This window comes from Ptychodera flava, unplaced genomic scaffold, assembly GCF_041260155.1.
Source record: "Ptychodera flava strain L36383 unplaced genomic scaffold, AS_Pfla_20210202 Scaffold_31__1_contigs__length_3010019_pilon, whole genome shotgun sequence".
NCBI classification, from domain to species: domain Eukaryota; kingdom Metazoa; phylum Hemichordata; class Enteropneusta; family Ptychoderidae; genus Ptychodera; species Ptychodera flava.
In genome coordinates this window covers 1,024,875-1,038,403 of record NW_027248353.1, presented here as the reverse complement: position 1 = coordinate 1,038,403, position 13,529 = coordinate 1,024,875, and the positions used below count along the sequence as shown (strand labels likewise).

General features: G+C 36.7%; 1 protein-coding gene across 1 annotated transcript in view; it reads right to left on the bottom strand.

The window, feature by feature from the left end:
* LOC139127429 (uncharacterized) overlaps positions 1-13,529 on the bottom strand; it is a 53,145-nt gene that overhangs the window by 15,068 nt on the left and 24,548 nt on the right. The window contains exons 6-8 of the mRNA XM_070693354.1: positions 13,390-13,497; positions 12,508-12,900; positions 11,840-12,252 (exon numbers count right to left, since the gene is read on the bottom strand). Of these exons, the coding sequence (XP_070549455.1) occupies positions 12,017-12,252; positions 12,508-12,900; positions 13,390-13,497 (737 nt within the window). The 3' untranslated portion in view covers positions 11,840-12,016. The remainder of the gene's footprint in view (positions 1-11,839; positions 12,253-12,507; positions 12,901-13,389; positions 13,498-13,529) is intronic.

Below are 13,529 nucleotides of genomic sequence, written 5' to 3'. Positions count from 1 at the left end.
TGGTACAAGGACATTGACCAATGTCATAGATATGCGCGTCAATTTGTTTTGTGATACGATCCAATGTGGCTGCTGTGTGGTCATTTTGTTACGATTTTTTCATATACAGAGGCATAACTCAGGCATATCTCAACTGATTTTATTCAAAGTTGGTACAAGGACATTGACCTATGTCATACATATGTACATCGATTTTTTATGTGATACGATCCAATATGGTTGCTAGGCAGCCATTTTATTACGATGTTTTCATGTACAGAGCCATAACTCAGACATATTTCCACCAGTATCATTCAAAGTTGACATTGACCTATTTCATACATATGCTCGTCAATTTGTTTCACGTCATGTAGCAGTAACATGTCAATTATTGAAGTTTTTTAGTTGGCTGATATGTCAAGAAATATGTACTGCATCAAATTCATGAAACTTTATACAGATGTTAACCGATGTTAAGCTCACATTGCTTTAACATTGAAAAAGACATTTATCAGTGTCATTTTAATTAATTTGTAATTGCATAAGTAATGAACTTTCCTAATTAGGGTGATATAGCCACAAATTAATACAACGTCAAATGTGATGAAACTTGATACAGATGTTGATTTCATAGTGTTGTAAATACTGCATCAAACTTTATGAAATATGGTACCAGTAAGAATTGTATGCAAAAATGTTTTGCAACATCCTGTTGATTAATTCCTAGTTGACTCATTTTATGAACTTTAGGATGGTGGCCTACATTGGTTTTATGTTTTCATCACCATGGAACTCATTTTTGGCCATTGAGCGCCATCTGTATCAAAGTATTTTTATCACAGACCTAATTAATGAAGAGGACTCTATCCTCTCTGAGGACATGTAATCAAAGTACCCATTATTAACAAGTGGGGACTGTGTCATCAACGATGACTTGTTGATGGGTGTGTTTGTCGATGGGGTGTTTGTTGATGGTGTTTGTTGATTGGTGTTTGTTGATGACATGTTTGTTGATGGGGTGTTTGTTGATGGGGTGTTTGTCGATGGGGTGTTTGTTGATGAGGTTTTTGTTGATGATGTGTTTGTTGATTGGTGTTTGTTGATGGGGTGTTTGTTGATGGGGTGTTTGTTGATGGGATGTTTGTTGATGGAATGTTTGTTGATGAGGTGTTTGTTGATGATGTGTTTGTTGATTGGTGTTTGTTGATGGGGTGTTTGTTGATGAGGTGTTTGTTGATGGGATGTTTGTTGATGGGGTGTTGTTGATGAGGTGTTTGTTGATGAAGTGTTTGTTGATTGGTGTTTGTTGATGGGATGTTTGTTGATGGGGTGTTTGTTGATGGGATGTTTGTTGATGGGGTGTTTGTTGATGAGGTGTTTGTTGATGGGATGTTTGTTGATGGGATGTTTGTTGATGGGGTGTTTGTTGATGAAGTTTTTGTTGATGGGGTGTTTGTTGATGGGTGTTTGTTGACAGGGTGTTTGTTGATGAGGTGTTTGTTGATGGGGTGTTTGTTGATGGGGTGTTTGTTGATGGGGTGTTTGTTGATGGGGTGTTTGTTGATGAGGTGTTTGTTGATGGGGTGTTTGTTGATGGGATGTTTGTTGATGGGGTGTTTGTTGATGGGGTGTTTGTTGATGAGGTGTTTGTTGATGGGGTGTTTGTTGATGAGGTGTTTGTTGATGGGATGTTTGTTGATGGGGTGTTTGTTGATGGGGTGTTTGTTGATAAGGTGTTTGTTGATGAGGTGTTTGTTGATGAGGTGTTGTTGATGGGATGTTTGTTGATGGGATGTTTGTTGATGGGGTGTTTGTTGATGGGGTGTTTGTTGATGAGGTGTTGTTGATGGGATGTTTGTTGATGGGGTGTTTGCTGATGAGGAGTTTGTTGATGAGGTGTTTGTTTTTTATAGGGCATTTATAGGGTGTTCCATTACTTTGGAAGGCTATTTCACAAGTACAAGTTTTAATTCATATCCTAAACATGTTACATTGACAAAGGGAACGGTTCACGTAAACACATTGAAAACAAAAATATATCAGTTAGGGGCGATAGTTTTTAAGTCGGATAAAACCCTCGTACTCGTGCTCTTCTGGTATATAAAGTCCAACCCAACGATAAAATGTCTCGGCCTGCGGCCTGAACATTTTATCGTTGGGTTGGACTTTATATACCAGAAGAGCCCTCGTACTCGGGCTTTATCGTTTATATGTGATTTTCAGTTTGAAGTGCTTTATTCTCAATATCAGTTGGTGGTGACTCAAACACATGCTAATCTTTTTTTTTCAGTTATCTAGATTCCATCCATGATTTCTGTCAGTTGGTATTATAGTATACCGTAGTGTGCATGGTACAAAGTGAGGACACATCACAGTTACGGTGTTTGAAAAACAGGTAAATGTATAAATTTCACATGTGTTGTACAGTCCTGTTACTGAGCTTTGACAATTTTTCCATGTCAGCATTTTTGCCTCTTTTTATTACCATTGCCATTTATTTCGGGTGGTAACAATGTGACTTTAGGGTTCCTAATTTTAATTTCTAATGTTAATCAGTTTTGTCAAAAATACCAGTAGCTACCCTAGTGTTTTGAGAAAATTGCAAAGTAAATAAGCAATTTATTCTTTACGAAATTTGAATTGAAGTGCTGGAGAACAAAGCCTTATGAATATCAACATGCTTTGAGGAGTAGAACAAGTAATTATGGTTGACATTAAAAACAAACTATGAAAACAAAAGTCAACAGGACACCTGTCTGTGAAGGAAAACATGTTTACATTCATGACTATGATCTAAGACAGGCTGTTTTATTGGATTATTCACAATTATCAACTTGACCTTGGATCACAGAGTTTTCATGAGTATTTGTTGAGGTGAATGATTTCCTCAATATATGTTCATCTTATAGAAGTACAGAGAGGTTCCAGGTGAGGAAAGTGTAATCCTTTTATGTTGGTTATCAAACTCAGAGATGACGTTGACCTCTGTAGGAATTGAGCGACTTATACAAAACAAACCTGAATGGTCTCTCACTCATCAGAAAAGGGAGCAGGACTGAAATATTTTATTAAATTACACTGTGAGGCTGGTTGTCCATGTAGATCTTATTAACTTCAAAGTGCCACTGTTAACACAGTGTCTCTGCTATTTGTAGATAAGTACATGGGGATCCAGTAATGTCTGTTGCTTGTGAAGCAGAACTGCTATTGATATACCAAGCACAAGCCGTGTAAAACTTACCTGGATACTGCTCTCAAACAGTCAGTTAATGTAAATTTTGATGATTTTTTTTCACCTATTTAGTTTTATATGTCAAAAGTAAAGGTGTTGTTCTACTCCCAAAGCATGGTGAAAAACCTGCTATATATCATGTTATTACAAGTACATGTATAATACACTGTAATTGTTTCCATTTGAATTCTAGTCCACACTGATTCACTTGTCAACTACAACAATGCACTTTACACCTGTACAGGTGGAGGAACTGAATACTGTCAATATCAACATGCTTTGAGAAGTATAGCAAGTAATTGTGGTTGACATTAAAAACAAAAACACTGTTTTGAAAACCATGGAGTTAATGCAATTGATCAAAATAACTCGGGGAAAAATTGTACTTCATTCTGTGAACAAAATTCAAAATCAAAAGTAATAGCTCTCCATTTTTTGCAAACAAACCAATTACCATTGAAGTTTAATGAAGAAATCAAGGGAAAACATCAGTGTGGTAGCTGTTCTTTCACTTCTGATACCATTGTCCTCTGTCAGCGTACAAGACTACTGCTATCATCAGAATCTATTGAAGTGTGTTTGTGGATGGCGAATCATTCAGCCAGTTAATAGAAGAGTGCCCTCTACAGTCAAATATGCATTTTCTATCATTTACTGTTCTGGTCGCAGGATCTAGCAAATTAACTACTTTTAACAGAAAATCATGCTACCAGCATTCGGAGAATGCATGTAGTGCATGTGTTAATTGTGAATGGAATTATATTAAAACAAACTTTGATTGGTCAGAAAAATTGAATCAAGTTTGCATCCGATTCAGTATGTTTTCCCCATTTTACCAATTTCATGTCCGATCATCAAAATTCAAGTGTCAAAATACCCTGAAGACTACTGTGACACATATACCACTGTTAAAACTCTATTACTATAGGGCTTAGTAACTCTATTACTATAGGGCTTAGACAATTAAAATCAACATGTTTATGTGTGTGTAAGCAAGAAAGATCAGAGGAAGTTGTGTTTCTGTTTGTTGTAAGGGATCTATAAGACATCTATTGTAAACTTTATAGTGTACTTCATGTTATGCTCGTGTTAGTGCAAGCTATGTCTTTCTGTTTGTTGATAGGGATATTTCACAAGGTCAATATATATGTATTACACTGTACATTGTATGTTTCACTGCTAATATTTTACTCTGTCAACAATACTGAGCTGCAGCAAGGTTGTAAATATTTTAAAACACTTCAAGTAAACAACATTGCATCATCGGATGTTGTAATGACATTTAATGTATATTTTCAGCCAATTGATGGAGCCATGCTCTCTACCATTGAGAATGACACTGAAGTTTGACCCAGAAATGGGATAGACTGGACTGGAAGATGAATTGCAGTGATAAACATTGTCAATTACTCCAAGACACCATAGCAACACAGGGAGCAACGTTAATTTGCATTGACTGTGCCTGCAGTGTGCTCAAAGAAATATCACTGTATCTTGTGGTGAAAAGGTGTACATCATTTATGCCAAAAACACAAACAGATAAAATATTGAATATGGAAAGACTAATCATAAAATTTCAATCTTTTCTCATCAAAAATGTACAGAGTATGATAATTGACATGCAGTTAACATAATGGCGGGTCCAACCACACTTTATCCTGATTCACTCTTCAGCTTACTAACTAACTGAGACTCTGGTTGCATCATAAAGTACACGTATTATTGGACACAGATTATGACAGTGTTCAGAACCCCATTGTCACTGCGGGAACTTTATTGAAAGAAAGTGTTCATAACCATGGAACTAGTCAAATTTTGATTTTAAAAGATTTGTTGTTCCGTTAATTATTTTTTTCTGTCTCTGTCTTCTGGGATACTTATGTCATCTCTGTTGTCATTGCTGAATAAACATACCAATATTGTTTAGGGTAGCACACTGTTGTTCAACAGTTTTACTGTGGGCTTTGCAAAACAACAGTCTTCATCTGATGAAGGAGAGTGCTGTCTTCAAAAGCTCATGCCGCAGTAAAAGAGTTGATCAACAGTGTGCTACCCTTACATTGGTATCAGTCAAGATCAACATGGCTTTATTTAAACTTATTGAGAAAACATAGCCTCTCTTCCTAGAATTCAAATTCCAAGCTTACCCCAAAGTGACATCGTCTTGTACAATCCGTGTAATAATTGGGGGGGGGGGGGGATCCTTCACTTATCATAAAATCTTGAATGGTTTCCGATTTGAATGCATCAATCAAACCTTATCAGATGGATTTTTGTTCTAACAGTTGATGAACCTTATTGTCAATATTGATTGTGCAAAATGTGTGATAAAATATAATATTAAAGGTCCAATAGCTGTATCTTTTAGCATTATTTTTGTGATTTTACTTCCAAACTAAAACAAGTTCATGGGAATGTACTCATTGAAAGGTGTTTATACAAGTATAATAAACTGTCCACTGGGACTACATGTGCAATTTTGAGCAAGATAAATAATAAACGTTTGCCCAAACATAAAATGGCACCCTCGTGCAAATAAAGCACAAACATTGAACGTCATGCATATATGCATTTGAATCTTTACAGAAACAACAGAGTAGTCCAATATAATGCATAGTGCTGAATGATTTCCACTGGGACATCATATGCTTTGTTTTCTTTGTAATATTACCAATTTTTTAAAATGGCGGGAAATCACAATAACAGTTAAAATTTAAATTTACTTGTCCAATTTTTCAGTGGTAAAAGACTATATTCTTTAAATCTCTAGAATTTAAAGACAACCAGAGAAAATAGAAAGTCTTTTTCAGGTCAACAAATTTCAAGAGTTACAGCTACAGGGGCTTTAATTTGGGGGAAAACACCGCTGGTTTACTGTTTCAAAATCACAAGAGATAATAAAAACATTACCATATATCTAAATTTTACAGAAGATTCCCTTTTAAAAGAAAGTTTGATGTAGAGGATCAGGAACTTGCACTTCTCTACTATTCTGCTCACAGAAATACTTTTTAAAGCAGACAAGGGTCATCAACTACAATTGAGAGGCTCCATGTGTTTGCAGAGATTTTGTGTTGAATTCAATCAATAATTAGATATTTGAATGGTAGCTGATTATACTATGACACACAAATGCATTGGACATATAGCTGACTGAACAGCGCCCTCTGTAGGCTAATAATGTTATTCCTTGTGTTCATTCATGAAAATGTAATAAATACTAACATCCTGTCATTACTTTATTTTTAGCCAAATTAAAATTTATGAAACATCTCCTTAGTCTTTGTATTGAATCTCTAGATATATAATGATGATAAATAAAATCAAGCTGAAACATGGCCGAATGGTGTCCTATGTTGCCACAATGTCCATTTGTATTTGTAGTTGAGTATGTGAGTGTGTCCGCGGTACATTGGTTTTGTTCCTATCATAAATCGAAATCTACTTCTCAGAATGTGACGGAATTTGATACATAGAAGAATCATAAAAAGATCTACACCTTGTGATCATTTGCATAATTAGTAAATGTGCACAGTAGGCTATATCGAGAGAATGATTCAACCACTTTTGATATAACCTTGTAGGCACTCAGGCTGTGCTGTGGTCTCACTGTTCGAGATATTGGCAGGCGTGTTTACAGATTCACACTTCATTTACATATTTAACAAATAATTGTACATTATTACTTTGATCAAAATTCAGTGCACTGAATTGAAGCAGACCTGTGAATTGTGTTAACGTTGTCATACTTCGGTCTAATTATACAATAGATTAATCAAAGTTAATGGAATGTCTAATATGTTAAATCTGTGCAAAACATGATTAAACAATACAAACCTATAAAGTAATCAATGGCCTGAGTACTTTCACTATCGCTATATCAAAACATTCCTTTTTCAAAACTTTCTGTGTGTAGTGAAAAGAGAAAATTTATGTATTTTTCCTAAATATTTGTATCTGTATGCTTTATTTTAACATTCCTTGTTCAAAACTTTCTGTGTGTAGTGAAAAGAGAAAATTTATGTATTTTTCCTAAATATTTGTATCTGTATGCTTTATTGAAATGTGTGGTTTTCTCCCATCAGTACTTTGCATACCAAGGTGCTAAAAAGACAAATGAGATATCTGAATGGATAAAAAATTTGGTACTGATAGCGGTAAAATGGGACATTTGAAGACGAGATTCCACCTGACAGACAGGTTGACTGCTTGGCATTTTTCATGATTCTTCTCCAGGAATTGCAATGCTGCTGAACCGGGATATGGAAAGTGTGAAGCATTTTGACAGAAATCTACTTTTAATTTGAAGGATGTGTTCTCTCTCCTGCTAGCATATACACTGGCAAATAAGCAGGAATGTTAGGAATGCTGACAAATACACTGTGCCAGACTGGGAATCATGGTCAGTTCTGAAGTTGGAATAAGTCAAATTTAAAAGTATGGATCTTTACTTGCCTTCATCTTAATCTTAAAATAAACACCCTCCAACCAAACCAGTGACACAGTAACCTTGTTGAATGACCAGATGAATGTAAACACAGTTTACACCTGGCTTTATTACAGGGTGTTGTTCCATGGATTGGATGGTTGTAGGAAGTTTACTGTTGACAATGCGTTATTTTATGTTCGGAGGCTGCCTGTAAGCTATGAAAGGCTTTTCTGGGAATACTTCTTGGAGTAGTGTGTCCTCTCGTATGGTAGGATGGAGTTCATTGACTGTTGTGTTCAATTTCTTCAGCTGTGTACTTTAAGTTACAACCAGTGATGATAATATAATATCTGATGGAGAAAAGGCTACCTACAGCTATAAACTAGCTGAATTTGTACTCCATCTCAACTACTTTTGAATTCAATATTCCTTTTATCTACAGACATTTATATTTAGGTGTATTGGACTTAAAAGAAAGTTAGGTCTGTGAATCTGGTCATATTGCAAGTTTGAAATCACTTTGATAATGTTGATCTCATGCCAAAATATGCGGAATGTGACTATGCCAGGTGGATGTTCAATTCTCATCCGCTTTCTGTTAATAATCGCAGTTATACCCATCAGTAATCCATAACACTAGGGCAAAGTTCGTAATACACTCTTCCCCTCTACTGTTTATGGTTATACACAAAACAGCACAGTAAAGCACCGGTACACACAACAAAGTCAAATTTATGTTCATCTTCATATTCTTCTTCTTTTCAGACACGGCTAATTCCATTGCTTTGAAAGTTAGAGCAGTGTTCTCACCAGAAAAAAATATTGTTGGACATGTTGTCCCGCTGACCAAAATAAAAACGGGACAAGGCGTTGGTATACTGAGCAAATGCCTGATGATCTCAAACAACACGTATCTTTCGCGAAGTTATACACGTTTTCAAACAAAGGAAAGACCTACAAATTTATCTCAGACAAAGTTACGCTCTTTTTCGAGTACAAAAATCTAATAAATCTTAATGGCGCGAACACTGTTATAACGTCGCAGCCGACGATACCCTGGTTGCAATGCTTACGGAACACTATGTAAACGGAACCGTCATTATAAACGGCCTGGCTGGTCGGAGGAATGTGAGGGGGTCACTGAAAATGCTGAAAACTTTAAGGGGGGGGGGGTGGTTCCTGAAATGTGGAGAGGAAGAGGCGTTACTATTTGCGCGCCATTATTGATGGACATCAATAACGCTTATTCAAATCATGCTGGAATTTGTATTTGGGGGCAGTTTTCCGTGCGTTGGTCAAAAAATCATCTCCCGAAAAACAGTTTGTCCGATTGGTTTCAAATTTTGTGTGCAGGTTGCAAAAGGTGACCTAGGTCTAATTTGTTCAAACCGTAAGGAAATGTATACATCGTGGGATTTTTCTAGATATTTATTTAAAGGGACAAGGTCGGCTATTTTTCATGAATTTAGTTTGATACGAGATACTACCTATATTGTTCGACATGTTGAAAGATACTGATTGAATGGGTGACCATTGCGCATATTCGACCCTGGTTTAAGACACGATACATGAAACCATCATGAAAATGAATTAATGTTCATGACCATTAATTCAATTTCGCGCTGGTTTCATTTAATTTGTCTAAAACAGGCGTCAACTATATACATGGTCACCAATTCATTCAGTATATTTCAACATGTCGACCAATATAAGTAGTATCTCGTATCAAACAAAATTCATGAAATATGGCTGACTTTGTCCCTTTAAGGTCCAAGACAAGAAATTGACCATTTTAAACTAACAATTCTCTGTTGTTTAATAAGCTCAGAACCCCCGTAAATTGTATATTTTCGGAAAGCCTAGATATAGGGGAACATTTTGGTTACCAAAATGTCACCATTGTTTACATAACTATCACGTGACAGGTAATTTGCATAACCTTTCAAAAATCGGTTTTCCCTATGTTTTGTTTCAATGCTTTGAGATATATGGCTGAAATTCATGTGAGTGCAAGCTATCCTACAGGTCTTCAAAAGTGTGTCTCAGAATTTTTTTAAACCTTCTTAAACAGTTTTTATGCCAGAAAAACTTCCAGAGCAGTGAATTTTACCATAGTTGATTTCTTTAAAATTGTGCTGCAAAAAACTAAGCAAGATATAAAAAATCTGAGACACACTTTGAAAGAGCATTGTGACAGCTTGCATTCCAGCAAGTTTGAGTAAGATATTTTGAAGTATTGAGACAAAACATAGGGAAACCGACTTTTGAAAGGTTATGTAAATTATCTTGTCACGTGATAGTTATGTAAATAATGGTGACACTGTGGTTACCAAAATGTTCCCATATATGTAGGCTTTCAGAAAATGTATACTTTACGGGGGTTCTGATTTTATTAACCGTTAGAGAATTGTTAGATTAAAAAGGTCACATTTCTTGTCTTGGAACCTTAACAATATCTTTGATACCCCTTGATTGACCACTCCGAAACTTGGTCTTGGGGTTTTTTGAATTGATTTACGTAAGATGTTCAAATCATTCACTTTGGGATTATTGGTGGGTGATTGAACCAAGGGGTCAGCAACGTGAAACATGATCTAGGTGGCCAAGTATGTATCACTCTCGCCTTATTTGTCCCTTCCATTCATTCTACCAACATGATAACCTGACTTCTGTGATTTACACTTCTTGAGTATAAATGTGATTTAACCGTGAACTTGGCGATGACTCTGGCGCCTGTGGTTATAGTAATTTACAATAATAACTGAAAATTGATTAGATAAATCAAAATGTGTTGCACTCAGTTGCTACCCAACTTAAAAGCGGTGGTCATTTTGTTGAAAACAGTATACACATATTGACTGGCCATTAGGGCAACAGCATACGTCTGTACCCCGAGGGACTGTGAGTCACCCCCAAAAACAGACTGTTTCCCGAGGCCGTAGGCCGAGGGAAACAGTCTGTTTTTTTGGGTGACTCACAGGCCCGAGGGGTTAAAGACGTATGCTGTCGCCCGCATGGCCTGTCAATATGTGTTTTATAACACACCTCATCCGTAGCCATGCATAAGAACATACTATACACAAAACTTGTCGCTTGAATGATGTAATATGTGTAAGTGGTTCGGCAAAAAAAGTTTTCCCGACAGGGTCGCAATACTTCTGCAAAATGTTCAATGCACCTTTGATTATCGTTTTCGTTCGTTTCGAGTCCTTGTTGGAAACCAGAGCATTCAGTTCTTCTTCAGAAAGTAGGATAAACCGAGAAATTTCTCAACTATCGTTTCGCTCGACCGCAGACGACATCTTTGTCTACATTCCAGTTCGCGCATGCGCCAATGTTTTATTGACGTCAGCGGGCATTATTTTTCGGAACTGATGCCTGGCAGGCAACAGTTCCGACAAATGATGCCTGATGACGTCGTTTACGTGGATCAGCACAAAAAGAACGCATCCCACGTGACTATCAATTGGCGAATTAGAACACAGACTGCGGATGAGGTGTGTTATAATGTGATTTGTTTACATTTTAGGTGATACCGAAGGATTCAATGGGCGTGATGCGCGCGATTGATAAGGCTGGCAGTGTTCCAAATGCGCACTACTGCAAGTGAAAATTTCGGCAAAATTATAGACACCACCAAGGTACATAAGGCTAAGCATTTTAGAAAATTCTAAATATTTTTTGTGATATGGCGAGAATAGGATCAAAATAGTCAAGTATCACTACGTAAAATTTCAGGAGATTTTGAGCAAATTTAGAGTAGCTAAATATTTTCAAAAATATGCTGTGCTAATCTGCATACTATGACGTCACGCGTTTCATGACTAACAACCATGCGTATGCTCGAATTTGGTGCCATTGTTTTGCATCTTGCAGTAACTACACAAAAAGTCATATTTTCGTGGATTTAACAAATTTTCCTTAGCAACGGTTGCCCACATACTTGAATCCTTCGGTATCGCCTTAAAAGTTGTAGGAACAGTTTTGGTAAAATCTGCACAAATTAATGCCATGTAAAACACTTGTGGCTTTTGTAATTCTTACATCAGAATGAGTTTCTTCATTCAAGAGAAAATTGACAGGATGAGTATGAGGTTATCACGGATAATCTCTGATGTATTATGAAGACAGTATTGAAAAATATATGAGTATACTATCTAGCAAATTTACGCCTCCTTCTAACATGATTACACACTAACCTTTCATTATTCGGTCGTGAGATAATCTCATCTTCTCAAGTTCTTCAATCTTTCCTGTAGTGATATATTTCATCGATAACACATCGCATGTCAGCATCTTCGTTTGTTGTTTCAATTTTTCCCCGTCTTCTTGGAGGACCAACTTGTCAGTAGATTGTTGCATTCTTCTTTTCAGCATCACCCAGTCATCCATACAGGTTTTCTCACTTTCGCTGAAGGTTGACTGTCCCCGGAGACTGTCGATTGCAGTTTGTCCTTGGTCTTTGTCTTCACTTCGATCCGCTTCCATTCGATTTTGATGTTTTGCTCTTTCGCCTGCGTCTCAGCTTCCATATTCATTATGCTTACCAGCTCAACGTCACACAAATCTTCCGCAGATTTGGCACCTTCTGAAGATACACGGCTGTTTATATCTGATCAAAGAGAATTTGTAAGCAGAGTAGAATCTACAACGATTCTACGAGTGATCCGTGAAGATTGAATGACAATGATCACATTAATGCCTTTTCTTTGATTTTGGGTTCTTTGATTTGTATATTTGTAACTTTTCGTGCGAATGCAACGTTGATGTTTGGGAAACATAGCCGACCTCTGGATTTATAAACTGAAGTGCATAACATTGAAAATGTAAAATTTACAAGACATGAATGAAATTCACCGTCACATACCTCTGCGTGTGATCTCTTCCTTACACTGTAAGTATTCCTGATAATCTACAAAAGTTTCCAAAGACAGCATCCTGGCACCAATGTCATCCAGAATAGGTATGGATAGAAAAGTTTTATCCGCCATTCCATCTAACCGTCCACTGCTGTAGGCATTCCACAACGCGTCAGCTGCATCTGAAGAACCACATCGTATGATGAAGTTCAGACTCCCTTTTTCAATGCTTTCTGCAGAAAGGTCTTGATGAATCGAGGTAACTCCATTCATGAACTGCTGAGCATTTGTGTCAGTGCGTTCATGTCTGAATAGATCATCCTCTATGTCAACCATTGATCTGTCGTTCTCGGGCACACCACCACTGACACGCACGCTGACGCAATCGACACGCATGTTACCTGCCAAAAATCATGAATATGTATTTTGTATTTGAAAACTAGACGGCACGATGTCTATTTGCACTTTGCAGCAATGTCGACAGAAATGCCATCATCAGCAGACACGGCAAAACTAAAATTTCGATCTTAAGCTCATTGGATATTGAAATTAGTATAATAATAGTAATAACAACAGTACAATTTGATGACTTTCGATAAAAAAACTAGAGATTATCATTTTCAACCATTTAATCGCTCCAACTAATACAGTAATGTCAAGAAAATGGTAACAGAAAGGAATTGTAAGTAACTAGAAATTTGACTTCAGGCAAAGGAAATTTTATCTTTCCGCGATTTGACCAATTTAGTTTTTACAGTGGCATTTAAATAATCCAAGTTTTGAGCTTTATTCCTTGCACACGAACAGATGAAGGTGAAGGCGTATTAATACTCACAAATACATCGATGGGTCGGGATTAGAGGCATTTCATAGGGAATATTGATATCTACCTTGTGTATTTTGATTTGTATCATCAGGATTGGAATGGTTTCCATTACCATTACTGCCGTTGTTTGTACTTGATCCATTCCCCTGCTTGTCTTTCTGTGGATCATCACCTAAATAAGACAGATTGGACCACAATCTAAAT